This window comes from Cebus imitator, unplaced genomic scaffold, assembly GCF_001604975.1.
Source record: "Cebus imitator isolate Cc_AM_T3 unplaced genomic scaffold, Cebus_imitator-1.0 Scaffold536, whole genome shotgun sequence".
In the NCBI taxonomy this organism is placed as follows: domain Eukaryota; kingdom Metazoa; phylum Chordata; class Mammalia; order Primates; family Cebidae; genus Cebus; species Cebus imitator.
The window spans coordinates 460,630-475,674 of record NW_016107851.1 but is presented as its reverse complement, the minus strand read 5'-3'; the positions used below and the strand labels follow the sequence as shown (position 1 = coordinate 475,674).

The 15,045-nt window shown below is 42.1% G+C and overlaps 1 protein-coding gene across 2 annotated transcripts in view; it reads left to right on the top strand.

Annotated features, from left to right (window-relative positions):
* The window catches only part of LOC108293389 (mitochondrial intermediate peptidase), a 163,527-nt gene extending 156,056 nt beyond the window's left edge, over positions 1 to 7,471 (top strand). The window contains exon 19 of one of the 2 annotated variants that reach the window (XM_037733523.1): positions 7,210 to 7,471. In XM_037733523.1, the coding sequence (XP_037589451.1) occupies positions 7,210 to 7,307 (98 nt within the window). In that variant the 3' untranslated portion in view covers positions 7,308 to 7,471. The remainder of the gene's footprint in view (positions 1 to 7,209) is intronic. The other variant, XM_017514721.2, reaches the window with a different exon arrangement.
* The last annotated feature ends 7,574 nt before the right edge of the window (positions 7,472 to 15,045 follow it).

Below are 15,045 nucleotides of genomic sequence, written 5' to 3'. Positions count from 1 at the left end.
AAAAAAAAAAAAAAAAAAAAAAAAGAAAAAAACTCACCCAAAAAAAAAATCTCATAGTATTTTAAGAAAGTTTATGAATTTGTGTTGGGCTACATTCAGAGTCATCCTGGGCCACATGCAGCCCACATCCACGAGTTGGACAAGCTTGGTGTGTAACATCTTCCTAATAAGTAACAAGTAATTTTTTTTTTTTGCCCTTTTAAAATTCATACTAGGTATTCAGACAGATAGAATAAATGGGTAAATGAGTGGAAAAAACCATTACAAATATTCAATTAATAGTTTATTCATTCATTCTTTGACTTTCATTAAACTTGAATTATACTTAGCCATTGATCAAACAGCCGTAGTTTCATTTTATTGGACACCCTTGCTTGGTGTCAAGCAATATATGAAATAAACTCAAATAGAAGATGTACCTATTCTTCTTCTTCTTCCAAGCCTTAAAATAATTCTACTTTATAATTGCCTGGTAATCCTCTGTATTTATGAAATTAAATGATACACCAACCATATCACCCTAGGGGCTTAGGAAGGGGAGCCAGAACAAGATTCCACCTTTGCAAGGTTGGCTTGCAGGCGTAATCTAACTGCCAACAAAATGCTCTCAATCATGTTTTCAAATAATTATATTAGTTGTATGTCTAAAAGGGCATTCAAAGGGTTAAACAGGTTAGGCCATGAGTATGCCGATTTTTAAATGAAGGTCTGGTTGGATTATGTGTTCATTATGTATTACAAAATAACAGGTTATGAACTTGCAGCTTTGTACACATTGAACTCATTCTGGAGCTGACAGAATTTTTTTCTTGGCGAAAGTGTAGAAATAGGCATAGTTTGGAGCCCCTTAAACCTGTAAGAGCTCTTGTTTGAAGGTGTTACCGCAGACACTTGGAGAGCACCCAGAAAACATCCCTAAGCACAGAACTCTTGGGTACTTTTTCTCTCGGTATCATGCCAAGACAGGAACTCCAGCAGCCACCAAGCATTGTGAGCGCCGTGAGCCCTGATGGGAGGAGGCTTTTGGTCGTGACTTGAGTGCCTGTCCTAGTCACCAGTGTCCCAGTCACACCTGGGCCAAGCCACCATTGGTACTGACCAGACGACAGCCCTGTGAGACAAAGCCAGTGATCTCCGCCCTCCTCTTCCAGCTAGATGGGCACAGTCATGACCGCATTTGAAGTGCTCCACAGAACAGAAGCTGTATAAATTGGGTACATGGGTGGCATCAGGAAACAATGAGACCTTTCTCTCAGGATTTTCCACATATGTAAGTTCTGGGACATCAAGGATGCTGATATTTAAATGTAGACCTTTTAAAAATATAATTGACAGAATTTCAGGGCATGAGGCAATATATCATAGTGCTTTAAGAACATGGGCTCGGTAACCAGACTGCCAGGGTTCAAACAAACAAACCTATGAGCGTGTGACTCTCTTGGCTTCAGTTTTCTTACTTGTGAAGATAGTTCTCTCAAGGTGTGTTTTAAGGAGCCCATGGACCAGTGCTCTTAGGACAGTGCCTGGAGCACAGTGAATGCTCTGTACATAGCCGCCATGGTTCTGGGATTGGAGTGACTGGCATTCTCTCTGATGAGCCCCGTCTAGGCCAGCTGTCTGCAGGTCAGGTCCTCCTGCATGGGATCTTTCTCCTCACTTTCTTTCCAGCTGTATGTCTGCAGTCACTTGGAAGAAAAGGACTGGAAAGACACAGTTTGGAAACCCTGCCGCTTTAAGACTCAGCCTTGGAATCTTGTCGATATCATAATTTATTTTAGTCAGGCCTAGAATAATTACCCTAGGACTTCAGGGTTATGAAACACGTTAATTTGAGCAGAGCCATCAGAACAAAAATGTTCTGGCTTATAACATCTTTTCTTAGCCCATTTGCGTCTCAGGTAAAATGAGGAGAAAAATACATTAAATTCTCACTCTTTAACTACCCTTTGTATATTCTCTGTCCCTCTCCATAGGACAAATAGATGGAGATGTACCTGCTTCCTTTTGTGAGCTCATATATGCAGTGTGTGTCCTGGTGCAATTTTGTCTTTCTTATATTGCTGCTGACACTTCCCTCTTTTTAGTTGAAAAGTTATTGCCTATTTGAAGCCTTTTGGCAAGATCCATTCATTCTCCCCCTAATTTAGGTGATTTCCACAGTGAAATGCGTTCGTTAACTCCACCCACCTGAGTTGGAGTTAACAGCTCCAAGCTGGTTCCCAGGGGTGCCTAGAAAACTAAGACTTGAAGGCAAAGGGAACATTTTTGTCAGCTTTGAAAAAGAAATCAAAGCTTTCTTGGAATTTTTTGACTATGTCCATCTATAAAAGCCGAAGCCAATTTTTCTTACTTGTAGAACTGCCTGAAACATTGGGTTTTTCTTTTAATTCTCTGTGTAGGGTTTAGTTCATGTTGACACTCGCAGAACATTTAAATCTAATTAGAGCAGGGCTAGCATAACAGTGCCCAGGATTCTTCCCCAGTAACTGTTCTCCATTATCCCTCCAGGCACAAGTCCTCATTTCCTCCCTTTTGAAACTTCATCTTCAGCAATCCCATTACGTACAAATTCACCAAACCATTTAGCCCTAACCATATTTCTTTAGAAAATCCCACAAGTTTATATATTTGTTTCTTGTGGCCGCAGTTGCCATTCTATGAGATACAGGGATTATTTAAGGTGGGAAATTGGAGAAGGACGTGTGCTAGTTGGGCTTGTCTACTGGGAAGGAGAGGGCAGGGTCATGTTTATATTGGCAGTCTGTTGAACCACTTCAAAGAACAGGATGGCCATACTTACCTGAATAGCTTGGCTCTGAATAAATGGCTTCCCCTCTGACCGTTCCAGTCATTTAGTTATAAACGACCAGGCATGTAATTATAGAAACGTTTCAAATACTAAAAGGAAGAAAATGGTGTGATAGACTAGCACATTTTATGGAAAGCCATGTCTTAATTAAATATTTTCTCCAAATGTTCTCTGTATCAAGAAACCTGGCACATAGGGAATGCATGAAACCTGATTTATCAGGTAGAGTCTACTCGAGTGGTAACCTGCATCTAGAAGGTACAGTGTCAACTCTGCTGCTCTAGCTGTCATCACGTACCCAGCGCTTCCGTCGTTCTGACAGCTGGGCCAGAGGCAAGGCCTGCATTCATGCATTAGATTATTTTACTGTAAAAAAGAACACTGTGTTTGGAACTGAATTGTGCAAATAGACATAGCAGTGACATTCTCTTCTGGTAACTGCCCATTATTCCTTTGTGTTTCCACACCGCCCTGCTCCTCCTGGATTCCAGCTCAGTCTGTCCTTCCTGTTCTGTGGGTCGCCGTGGTTCAGAGCCCCGGCTCCTCTCTTGTTCCTCTCCCAGAGTCTCTTCCAGCCTTACTCTACCCCGCCTGGTCAGCACACATTGTACATTTTCCCACGTTTATGCCTTTTCTATATCGCCTCCTCCACGCAAAAGGCCCCATCTGTTAAGTTGCTTGCCAGTTCCGTCTCTTTCACAAACCTTCTGAATCTCTTCATTGGAATTCATCTTTCTCTTCTGTTCTCCCACACTGACTGCACTTTGTATGCTATTAGCATCTACAGTTTACTTTTTCTCAAGATTTTATGTTAAAATTTTTCAAATATTCAGAAAAATTGAATAGTACAATAAACACTCATATACTTGCCATTTAGTCAGCATTTTCCTATATTTACATCTCTTCATCTCTCTACCTGGCCTTGTATTTTTATGCATTTCAAAGTAGTAGACATCAGTACATCTTTTTTAATTGTACTTTAGGTTCTGGGGTACATGTGCAGATCATGCAGGATTGTTGCATAGGTGCACACACGGCAATGTGGTTTGCTGCCTTCATGCTCCCTTCACCTATATCTGGCATTTCTCCCCATGTTATCCCTCCCCAACCCCCCCACCTCCCGCTGTCCCTCCCCTAACCCCCTCCAACAGACCCCAGTGTGTGATGCTCCCTTTCCTGTGTCCACGTGTTCTCACTGTTCGACACCCGCCTATGAGTGAGAACATGTGGTGTTTGATTTTCTGTTCTTGTGTCAGTTTGCTGAGAATGATGGTTTCCAGATTCATCCATGTCCCTACAAAGAACATGAACTCATCGTTTTTTATGGCTGCATAGTCTTCCATGATGTATATGTGCCACATTTTCCTTGTCCAGTCCATCATCAATGGGCATTTGGGTTGGTTCCAGGTTTTTGCTATTGTAAACAGTGCCACAGTGAACATACCTGTGCATGTGTCTTTATAATAGAACGATTTATAATTATTTGGGTATATACCCAGTAATGAGATTTCTGGGTCAAATGGAATTTCTATTTCTAGGTCCAGAGGAATCTTCCACAATAGTTGAACTAATTTACACTCCCACCAACAGTATAAAAGTGTTCCCATTTCTCCACATCCTCTCTAGCATCTGTTGTCTCCAGATTTTTTAATGATCGCCATTCTAACTGGCATGAGATGGTATCTCAATGTGGTTTTGATTTGCATTTCTCTAATGACCAATGATGATGAGCATTTTTTCATGTTTGTTGGCCTCACGTATGTCTTCTTTTGAAAAGCGTCTGTTCATATTCGCCTACTTTTGAATGGGCTTGTTTGTTTCTTGTAAATTTGTTTTAGTTCTTTATAGATTCTGGATATCAGCCCTTTGTCAGATGGGTAGATTGCAAAAATTTGTTCGCATTCTGTTGGTTGCCAGTTCACTCTAATGATTGTTTCTTTTGCTGTACAGAAGCTCTGGAGTTTAATTAGATCCCATTTGTCTATTCTGGCTTTTGTTGCCAATGCTTTTGGTGTTTCAGTCGTGAAGTCCTTGCCTATGCCTATGTCCTGAATGGTTTTGCCTAGGTTTTCATCTAGGGTTTTTATGTGTTAGGTCTTATGTTGGTGAACTTCATATAAATGAAATCAAACAGTTTGTACTGCTTCTTATAAGGCTTCTCTCACTCAGCATAATGTTTTTGAGATCCATTTGTGTTGTTACATGTATGAGTAATTTGTTCCTTTTTGTTGCCGAGTAATATTCCATTATATGAATGTGTTGTAGTGTGTGTATTCATATCCCAGTATTAGAAACTTGGGTTGTTTCCAGCATAGGGTTGTGCAAGTTGTTTGTTGACATATGCTTTCATTTCTCTTGGATAAATACCTGGGAATGAAATTACTGGGTCCTAGGGTAGGTATATGTTTAGTTTTATAAGAAACTGTTAGACCTTTTACCAAAGTGGTTATATCATTTTATCCTTTCATCACAAATGTAGGACAATTCAGGTTGCCCACAGCCTTGTCAACATTAGGTATTTTTAGCCTTTTTAATTTTAGCAATTCTGGCTGACCACGGTGGCTCGCGCCTGTAATCCCAGCACTTTGAGAGGCCAAGGAAAGAGGATTGTTTGAACCCAGAAGTTCAAGACTAGCCTGGGCAACATGGCAAGACCCCATCTCTACAAAAAGTTTAAAAACTAGCCGGGCATGGTGGCACACACCTGTGGTCCCAGCTACTCTCAAATTGAGGCTAGAGGATCACTTGTGCCTGGGAGGTCAAGGCTGCAGTGAGCCACGTTCACACCGCTGCACTCCAGCCTGGACAACAGAGCAAGACCTTATCTTCAAAAAGAAAAAAAAAAATGGCTATTCTGGTGGATGTGTAATAGTATCTCATTGTGGGTATGGTTTTCGTTTCCCTAATGACTAATGATGTTGAATGTCTTCTCTGTGCCTATTGGTTGTGTCATTTATTCAGATACTTCTGTGAAAGGTCTGACCTTGTGAAGGTACAATCTTTTGTCTATTTGTAATTTTACAAAATTTTACGATGAGTTGAAGGTGTTCTTTATGTATTCTGGTACCAGTCTTATGTGAGATATGTTCTGTGAGTATTTTTTTCCTACTCTATCATTTGCCTACTCGTTGGCTTAATGGTTTCTTTTCAAGAGACATTTTTAATTTTGATGAAATCTAACATATTAATTTTTTTCTTTTTATGGTCATTGCTTTCTGTGTCCTAAGAAACTGTACCTACTTCAGAGTCAGAAAGATACTTCATGGGGTTTTTTAAGACAATAATTTTAGTGTTTACATTTAGGTCTGTTACCACCTCAAATTAATTTTTATGTATGGTATCCAGGAGGGGTCAAGGTTAGCTTCCCCCATATGGATATGCAGTTCCGCCCAGCCCACCACCGTGAGTGTCCTTCTCACCCTCATGTTGTGACTGAGCCTACCCGCCCATATGCCCATGACCTGGCCTGACCCTTTACACACAGTAGATGCTTCATACATATTCACTGAATTGCAATGCAGATAAGAGAACAATAGAGGATTCCCGCAATCTTTTAATGCCTTGATTTTGAAAACCGTTCTATAGAATTCCTCTCCCAAAGTACATGTCGGCATATAGAGCCTGTTCAACCCTTGAGTTAGCATTTCTTGCCAAGAATGTAGGTTGAAGCAATAAGGCTAAATGCATAAACCTTTGCCTTTGGTTTCTTTAGAGTGAAGAAAGCACATGAATTCGCATTTTATTGAATTATTAACATATGCTAGGCATGCTGCTTCATTGATTCTGCTCCATCTTGTTTGATCCTCAGAGCAATCTTGTAGGAAACTTGGGTGCCAGAGATTTTAGGTGACTTCTGTGTTACACAGTAAGTTGCAAAGCTAGGAATTCTGTGGGACAGGAAAATCTGAAGGAAAGCCAATAACTTGATTCTGTTATAAGACTTCTAGAAAAGAATTAACATCTGATTGATTGTAAAGTATATAGAACTTGATAGCAAAACTTGATAGATAATTAAACTTATTAAATTCTGAATCATCCCAAAGATAACTAAAAAAAAAAAATTCAGCCTTCTAATATCACTTTCTAAGTGTATGGTCATTAAAAAATTCAGTTTTCTAGTATCACTCTCTAAGTGTAGGTCATATATGCAAAAATAAAAGCCCTTAGAAAATATATTTAGGCCTGAATCTCTAAGCTAAGGATTAATTTGATAGTAAAAATGAATCAAAATTATAAATAGCTCCAAGGCCCACACACTGCCTATGACTTTATAAGACATTCTTACAATCAGATTATAGAGCCAGAGTCTTATTTCAGAAAGCCAGTGGATTTGAATTTATGTCTTTGTGCTTCCTGTTACCTCCTGGTGAATGCAGTGCTGACCTTTCCTTTGTTTGCAGGTATGCTTCAGAAGTGTCCTTCTGTTGATGACTTCGTCAGTGCCCTCATTTCTGACTTGGATCTGGACTTCGAAACTTTTCTCATGGATTCTGAGTAACAGAAATACTCTAAACCTCTTAAATCAAGGTCATGTAAATAATGACTTTATTATAAATGCTACAGTGGTGAGAGCTTATTTCTGATTTCAGTGTTCACTTCTGTAATAACTTCTGAAAAACTTTAAAGTGTTAGAACTTGGAATAAATCATTTGTTTTAATTATGCTGGCGTTTCACCCATTTGGCAAATGTTTGAGCACATGGAAATCTCTGAGCTGGTAATGACACTTCTACGTGGCATTGTTAAATGGAGGGTATGGGCATTTCCTTAGTATAACCACTGTTCTGTTGAACTTTTTCTGCTTTCCATGGATCTCTAATTGGTTTAATTAAATATTTAATTAAAAGCAAAAGTATTTGTTTAAGACACAGTTTGAAGCAATCTTCAGAAAGGTTACACATATAGTTCTTTTAGGAATGATGACCGTTTCTTAAGAACTCTATTTAAAGTAGGCTTAGAAAATGCACTTTAAATAGTCAGATACAAGCAACCAGCAAAGCAAGTGTGGTCTCCAAAATACATGTAATTATCTGCACTGTTTTTTCCTGAATGTTTAGGCAGATAGACTCAGAACACTCTGACTTGGCAATGAAGGTAGAATGAGTAAGTACAGGTACAATTAATGAGTAACGTGCCAGTGTCAAGCAAATGGGGAATCAGGAAATGAAGGTTTCAGACCATGCCTGTTTTTATCTGGAACTCATTTGCTTTACACTATTGCATACCATGTTGTATTTTGGTTTGTTAATATCAGTAAATAAATTATTTAATGGGTTTTTCCCACCGTTAAAGTCAATGCTTGTAGATTTCCAGTTTAAAAAGGCATCTGCTAACAGCCTCTTCCTGCTTCCCACCAAATGACCAGTGATGAAATGAAAGATTCAAAACACCCAAAACTAGGACACACAAAAACCTATTCGCAGAATCTGGAGGAATTTCTTCATGCTCAGAAACAGATGAGACTGGACAGAGAAACGCCATCAGTGACCTGCCTGTGCCAGGTGCACCTGGATGCAAGCGGAATCAACCCTTCATGCTTTCCCACCTCCTGCTCACCCTTAGAAATCCAAATCAGCACTGACCACAAAGCAGAGTAGCCGGCACCGCCTGAATAGGGCTTCGCATTTGACCGAGTGCTGCAGTGGGTCCCTCCCCCTGCTGCTCCCCATCGGAGCTTCTCTATACAGCAGCTCTTGAAAACTGCAGCTCACACAGCCTTGGGCATGGAGTCGAGCAAGCCTGGCAGTGGTGTCTCCTCTATACCCAAAGCAGAGCTGAGGAAGGGAGACAGCGTTCAAGGAAGGGCTCTGGTCCAGTGTGCGGGGAGGAATCTCGCTGTTGATCTATGTCTCACCCTATTAATTCACAGTATCCAAGCTAACTGAAGAAGAGATCTTATCCTGACAAACTGGCATTACACAGATGCCAGCTCATTCTAGGAAACAGACTTGGAGAAATGGACATCAACCTGCTAGTCAGTTACAGGTAAATCTGAAAAGTGCTTTCATCAGCACCCAGGTGCACCAACAGTGACAAAACCCCTGCATCTTTATCAGGCCTTTTTTGGAGGGGTAAGGAACCAAAAAAAGAAGTCTGTGTGGAGCCTTTTTACAAGCATTCTTCAGAAAAGGGAAAGGAAGACATCACCTAGAAGATGCTGGAAAATCAGAACTTTGAAAATTACTTTGTTTGAGACAGAGTCTCACTCTGTCACCCAGGCTGGAGTGGAATGGCATCATCTCAGCTCACTGTAACCTCCATCTCCCGTAGCTGAGATTACAGGTGTGCACCACCATACCCAGCAAATTTTAGTATTTTTAATGGAGATAGGATTTCACCATATTGGCCAAGCTGGTGTCAAACTCCTGACCTCAAATGAGCCACGCGCCTTGGCCTCCCAAAGTGCTGGGATTACAGGGTGAGCCACTGTGCCTGGCCAAAATTATTTTTTTAAAGGAGCAAATTTCTCCTTGTATATTGCAGCAAACCTCTCTCTCTCTCTCTCTCTGGTATTCTTTTTTTTTTCTGGAGACAGAGTCTTGCTCTGTTGCCCAGGCTGGAGTGCAGCGGCTTGATCTTACCTCACTGCAACCTCTGCCCCCCAGGTTCAAGCAAGTTTCCTTCCTCAGCCTCTCAAGTAGCTAGGATTACAGGTGCCCGCCACCATGTCAGGCTAATTTTTGTATTTTTAGTGAGATGGGGTTTCACTATGTGGTCAAGGCTGGTAAACTCCTGACCACAAGTAACCCATCCGCCCTGGCCTCCTAAAGTGCTGGGATTACAGGTGTGAGCCACTGTGCCTGGCCTTCTCTAGAATTCTTAGAGATTTGAGAAAACATGGTATCTATGAAGTTGAAAACCGTAAAGAACAAGCAGAACTAAAAAGATAATAGGACAAGTTAAAAAAGAAGATGGGTAAAATAAAGAAATGCAGAGAAATGATAACCACAGTACAATAATTTAAAACATTGTCAGAATCAGAAAAGAAGAAATTTGTCAAGGAAAAACCTGAGAAACGTTTCTCAGAATACAGGTTAAAGGGGAGTAATGAGAGCAGATAGTAAGACGGCAGAGTAGAGGTCCACACCCTCTGAATTCTAGAATTCCTCAGATGACGCCAGGGCATGTGCAGCAAAAGCAATAACCAGAAATAAATTCTGGTGTACTCTTGTAATCCCCAGAGTGCCAACCAGTGCTTCAGCCAGGGCCTAGCATTTAGTAGGGGCACTAGTGAATGAATGCTAATCACTGATTTCAAGAAACCCTTGTTAAGCTGAACGAATGACTGTGCAATTCAAAAGAGAATCCCTGATGGTGGCACACAGTGTAAATGTCCTCGGTGCCACTGAGCTATATACTTTCAAATGGTTCTGCTTTATGGTAAATTTTATATTGCATATATTTTAACCATCATTTTTTAAAAAAAGCAAACAAAAGAGAGAATCCTGACTTCCAGATTAAAATATAGTCAAAAGAGACCCTAATCTAGACATATTCTGCTTTCTTGGGAGTTTAAATGAAATATAATTAAAATCACTAGGCCAGGTGTGGTGGCTCACGCCTGTAATCCCAGCACTTTGGGAGGCCGAGGCAGGCAGATCACAAGGTCAGGAGTTTGAGACGAGCCTGGCCAACACGGTGAAACCCTGTCTCTACTAAAAATACAAAAATTAGCCGGGTGTGGTGGCACGCGCCTGTAATCCCAGCTACTCAGGAGGTTAAGGCAGCAGCATCACTTATACCCAGGAGGCGGAGGTTACAGTGAGCTGAGATCGTGCCATTGTACTCCAGCCTGGGTGACAGAGCAAGACCCTGTCTTAAAAAATAAGAAAAATTACAGGCCAGCATATCCCAAATTGGGCTTTGCAGAACACTTCTCAGGAATGGTTAGTTGGTATTCCAGGAACTCAGAAGGGTCCTGTTATTAAATATATTTGGGGATTACTTGGATGTTTTGAAGGTTCACTGTGCACATGAGCAACGCTTCAGTCATAAACCAGATTTGACATTGCATACATGAGCTAGTATTTCCCAGACAGGTTTGGTTATGGCCCACACTCTTTGTGGAGTACCTATGGATATTTTTCAGAACCCTGGGAAATAACTAAAAATATTCAGCTGGAAATAACAGGCACACCCATAAAGGAGCAAGAATTACGGTGACCAAAATGCAAGTGTTCATCACTATTAAAAGCCAACTGAGGCCGGGCGCGGTGGCTCAAGCCTGTAATCCCAGCACTGTGGGAGGCCGAGGCGGGTGGATCACGAGGTCAAGAGATCGAGACCATCCTAGTCAACATGGTGAAACCCCGTCTCTACTAAAAATACAAAAAATTAGCTGGGCATGGTGGCGCGTGCCTGTAATCCCAGCTACTCAGGAGGCTGGGGCAGGAGAATTGCCTGAACCCGGGAGGCGGAGGTTGTGGTGAGCCGAGATTGCGCCATTGCACTCCAGCCTGGGTAACAAAAGCGAAAACTCCGTCTCAAAAAAAAAAAAAAAAAGCCAACTGAAAAAAGTTTTGAGAGATGAAGGCTGAGATATCAAATGACATTCTCAGATATATGAGGGCTCAGGAAACATCTCAGCTTTGTACTCATCTTTAAAAATTGATAAAAGCATATGTAATTCTGACCAAGAGTCAGAGCAAATGAAACCTCCAAGGGACACCACAAAATCATGAATTCTTCACAATAACAGCTGGATAAATCATAATAGCAAATTATTTTACGAATGTTTTCCCTTATGATGGTAATAAATCCATAAGCCACAGCCCCCTTGGGAAAATTCTCTTCTGTAGTTATAATTTACCACCAGCTTCCAAAAAAACTAAAGTTTTTATGGATGTGTAAACATTGAGAATAATCTATGAAAGAACTGGTGGATAATGAATAAAATGTTAGTGTGTAGGTGTTGAGATTTGGGCCTTTTCTCATCTCCTGTACTCAAGGTTTAGCCAGATTTAGTAAAAGTGACTGAGGTGAAATGTGAACAGTTGAGCTTGACATTTACTTAGCATTTTCCAGCTTCCAGGGGCCGGTCTGGTAGCTGTCTCATGTGAAGCACATGAACCTGGGAGGTAGCAGTCAGTGATAACTGCGGTACTAGGGAGGCAGACAGCCCAGCCTGGGACTTGCCCAGCATCCTCAAGCTGTCACTGTGCTGACGGGGCTAGAGCTACCTCCCTTGGCTCCTTGTCCACCGCCCTTTGTACCTCATGCAGGTCCCCAGAAGACCTCGCTCCTGCCCTACAGGCTCCTACGCATTCCTTACACACTACAGTAGTGTTGCATGGCCACGTGACACACACAGGCCTTTTCTAGTTCACCAGTTTTCTGCAAGGGTGCTGGTTAGGCAGTGTCTCCAGGAGGAGCAAGTCTGAAACCAAATCTAGGAGACTTGTCAAAAACGAGCCAAGCGCAGGGCTGGTGGGCCATCAGGGACTACCCTTCGGGTTGATATTTTGCTTCATCTGCATCTTTTGAGTAAGATCTGGCAGTATGAGCTGTTCTCCAGGTACATTTCCCTAGCTCAGGTACAAAAACATCCTGAAGGACTTTGTCAGGTGCCTTGCTGAAATCCAGATGCATTTGGCAGTTCCTTGGTCTGAGGTTAATTGCACACTCACAGGCACTGGGCTCGTGCCTTCAAGTATTTTATCCTCAATTAGTGGTGAGTGAAAGATACCCACTAGAGGAGCACTTTGGAGAGATCATATAAAAGCCAAGTCTTGAGTACATGCAGTAATGGAGTAGATGTGTGTGGTGTGTCTTCATTCCTGCAAGGGTGCTGGTTAGGGAGTGTTTCAGGAACAAGTCTGAAGCCGATCTTGAAATAAATGGTAGGTGTGAACTGGAAAACTAATTCAAAAGAGAGCTCATGATATCAGTGTGGTTAATTCACCTTGGCAATGTGGGAGGCTCTAACTTGCCCATATTTGAAATAAGAATTCAGCTTTTTGTAGTACAAAATAACAAAGGATTCGGAAACATAAAGGTGTCTAATATATAAAAGACTCAGGAAACATACATATATCAACTGCATAAATGTAAAATGCATGTGACCCAAGAAGGCCCCAAAGTGGCAGACAACATTGTACCCATTTTCCCTTCCAAAACGTAAGTGGCTAGCATGCTGCTTTCAAGGCTGCCACACAAGGTGTCAGCTGCTGTCCTTAGAGCCTTTGCCCTGAGTTCCATGTGTTTGTCAAGCTGTCTGCATTACCTGTAGGTCTTAAAGACACTTCGAATTTGACCTCCAACATCAGATTCCTCTTTTATGCCAAATACTCCCCCTGAGTCACCGTTTTCATGAGTGGCATGTAGGCTTCCAGCTGCTCAAGTAGAAACTTCTAAAGGGGTGAGTCCCTCCTCGTCCCTGCACTTGGCGTTTTTCTTCCCTTTGCACTTAACCTGTGCATTACGTATCTGTCATACTCATAGTTTTCTTTTTGCCAGCTCAATTGCAGATATGTGTTAGAAAATCAGCATAGAGTGATTTGGGCGTGATTTCATCGGGGTCCGAGGGAGTGAAGGAGGAGCCATCCCAGGAAATAGCGTGTGACCAGGCCAGGACCACAGTAGGTATCAAATGTTTGGAGCCCAGTTCTGGAAGGTTTCAACAATTCCATCATACATAGTTTTCAATAAAAATAATTGGGAACTATGAAAATGTTTCTCTTTGCTCCTATCACTGCTTTGAGAAGAACCCATGCCATGGTTAATTCTGTGTGTCAGCATGACTGGCCGCAGGGCGCCAGGATGAAACATTCTGGGCGTGTCTGGAGAGTGTTTTGGGATGAGACTCGTACTTGTCTCAGCAGACTCAGCAAAGCAGATGGCCCTCCCCAGTGGCGGGGAAGCTCATCCAGTCTGTTGAAGCCCTGAATGGAACAAAAGGCGCAGGAAGGAGGAATTTGCCTGTTTGCTTCCTGCCTGCCTGCTGAGCTGCGACATCCGTCTTCTCCTGCCTTCCAGCTGGAATCTACACCATTGTCTTTCCCCGTTCTTGGGCCTTCGGACTTGGACTGCAGCCACACCCCCAGCTTCCCGGGTCTCCAGCTCGCAGATGGCACACCACAGGACTGCTCAGCCTCCTTTATCACATGGCCCAGTTCTTCATAATCTCCAAAACGTACATCCAACTAGTTCTGCTTCTCTGGAGAACATGGACTCAATATCCATGAAGAAATGTGAAGGGTTTTTGTAATTTACATAGAAGAATGAATCGAACACCAAGAAAACCAAGACCAAACCAGACTCCACAAAGGAATTCTAAGCGCAGCTGTACATCTCCATGAGCACGTGTGTGCACACACCTTTGACTCGTTTCTGCTGATTTCTGTTCCAGTGCATTTTGTATCAATAGTTGGGAGGAAAAACATCACACACTAGGAGGAAGCCCTTTTGGCAGGGCCCAGATCTGTGACTCGATACAAGCCCAGTGTTAATTTATCCAGACCCAGTAGGAGTAGGGAAGCCTCAAAGGAGGCAAACATTATGACATTTAGGGGAAATTTTTTATGGCTTTTTACACTGACTCAGCATCAAGTGCAAAGTTATTTTTGCTCTTTGTTGCCAGTCATGGGAGAGAAGGGGCTTTTAGCTAGGAACTTGGAGCAGGGAGCCTGTAGGAAACAGCTTCACTTAGGAAGGCTCAGACCCTGTAGAATCCCCCTCGCTGTGCTTTGAGGCCAAGCTGTTCTGATGATCTCAACTTTGAGATTTTTTTAACTCTTAAAACTTTCAAAGTTGATTTATTAAAATTTATTCAGTTTACTAAAAGGGCCAAATCATGTTTCTGTTTCTTAAGATACTGCTCTTAAAATTCACTTATTAGTAATCGCCATGCATATCTAGTAGAAGGATTTACTTTTGCCAACAAAACAAAACAGAGGGATGGTGGAGTAGCAGGCCTAGTTGTTCTGGCTGTGGGCCGGCAGGAGAAATCCCAAGGGGACGAGAAGGGGACCCAACACCATAGCATGTTGGGGACAAGCTGCGACAGCCACAGAGGCCACAATGGTGGGCTGAACCTGAGGCCTTTCCAGCAAAGTTATCCTAAGGTAAAGAAATTGAGCTTACCAGGAACAAAGTATGGAATAAGCACTTAGCCCCAGTCCAAAGGGCTGCTACCGCGTGGAGGACCGGGCCGGCATTGTGATGAGTGCCCTAGAGCTCTCTCTTAAACTCACTTCTTCCCCGGGACAATTGCTGTTTTCAGAGTGCACAGATATACAT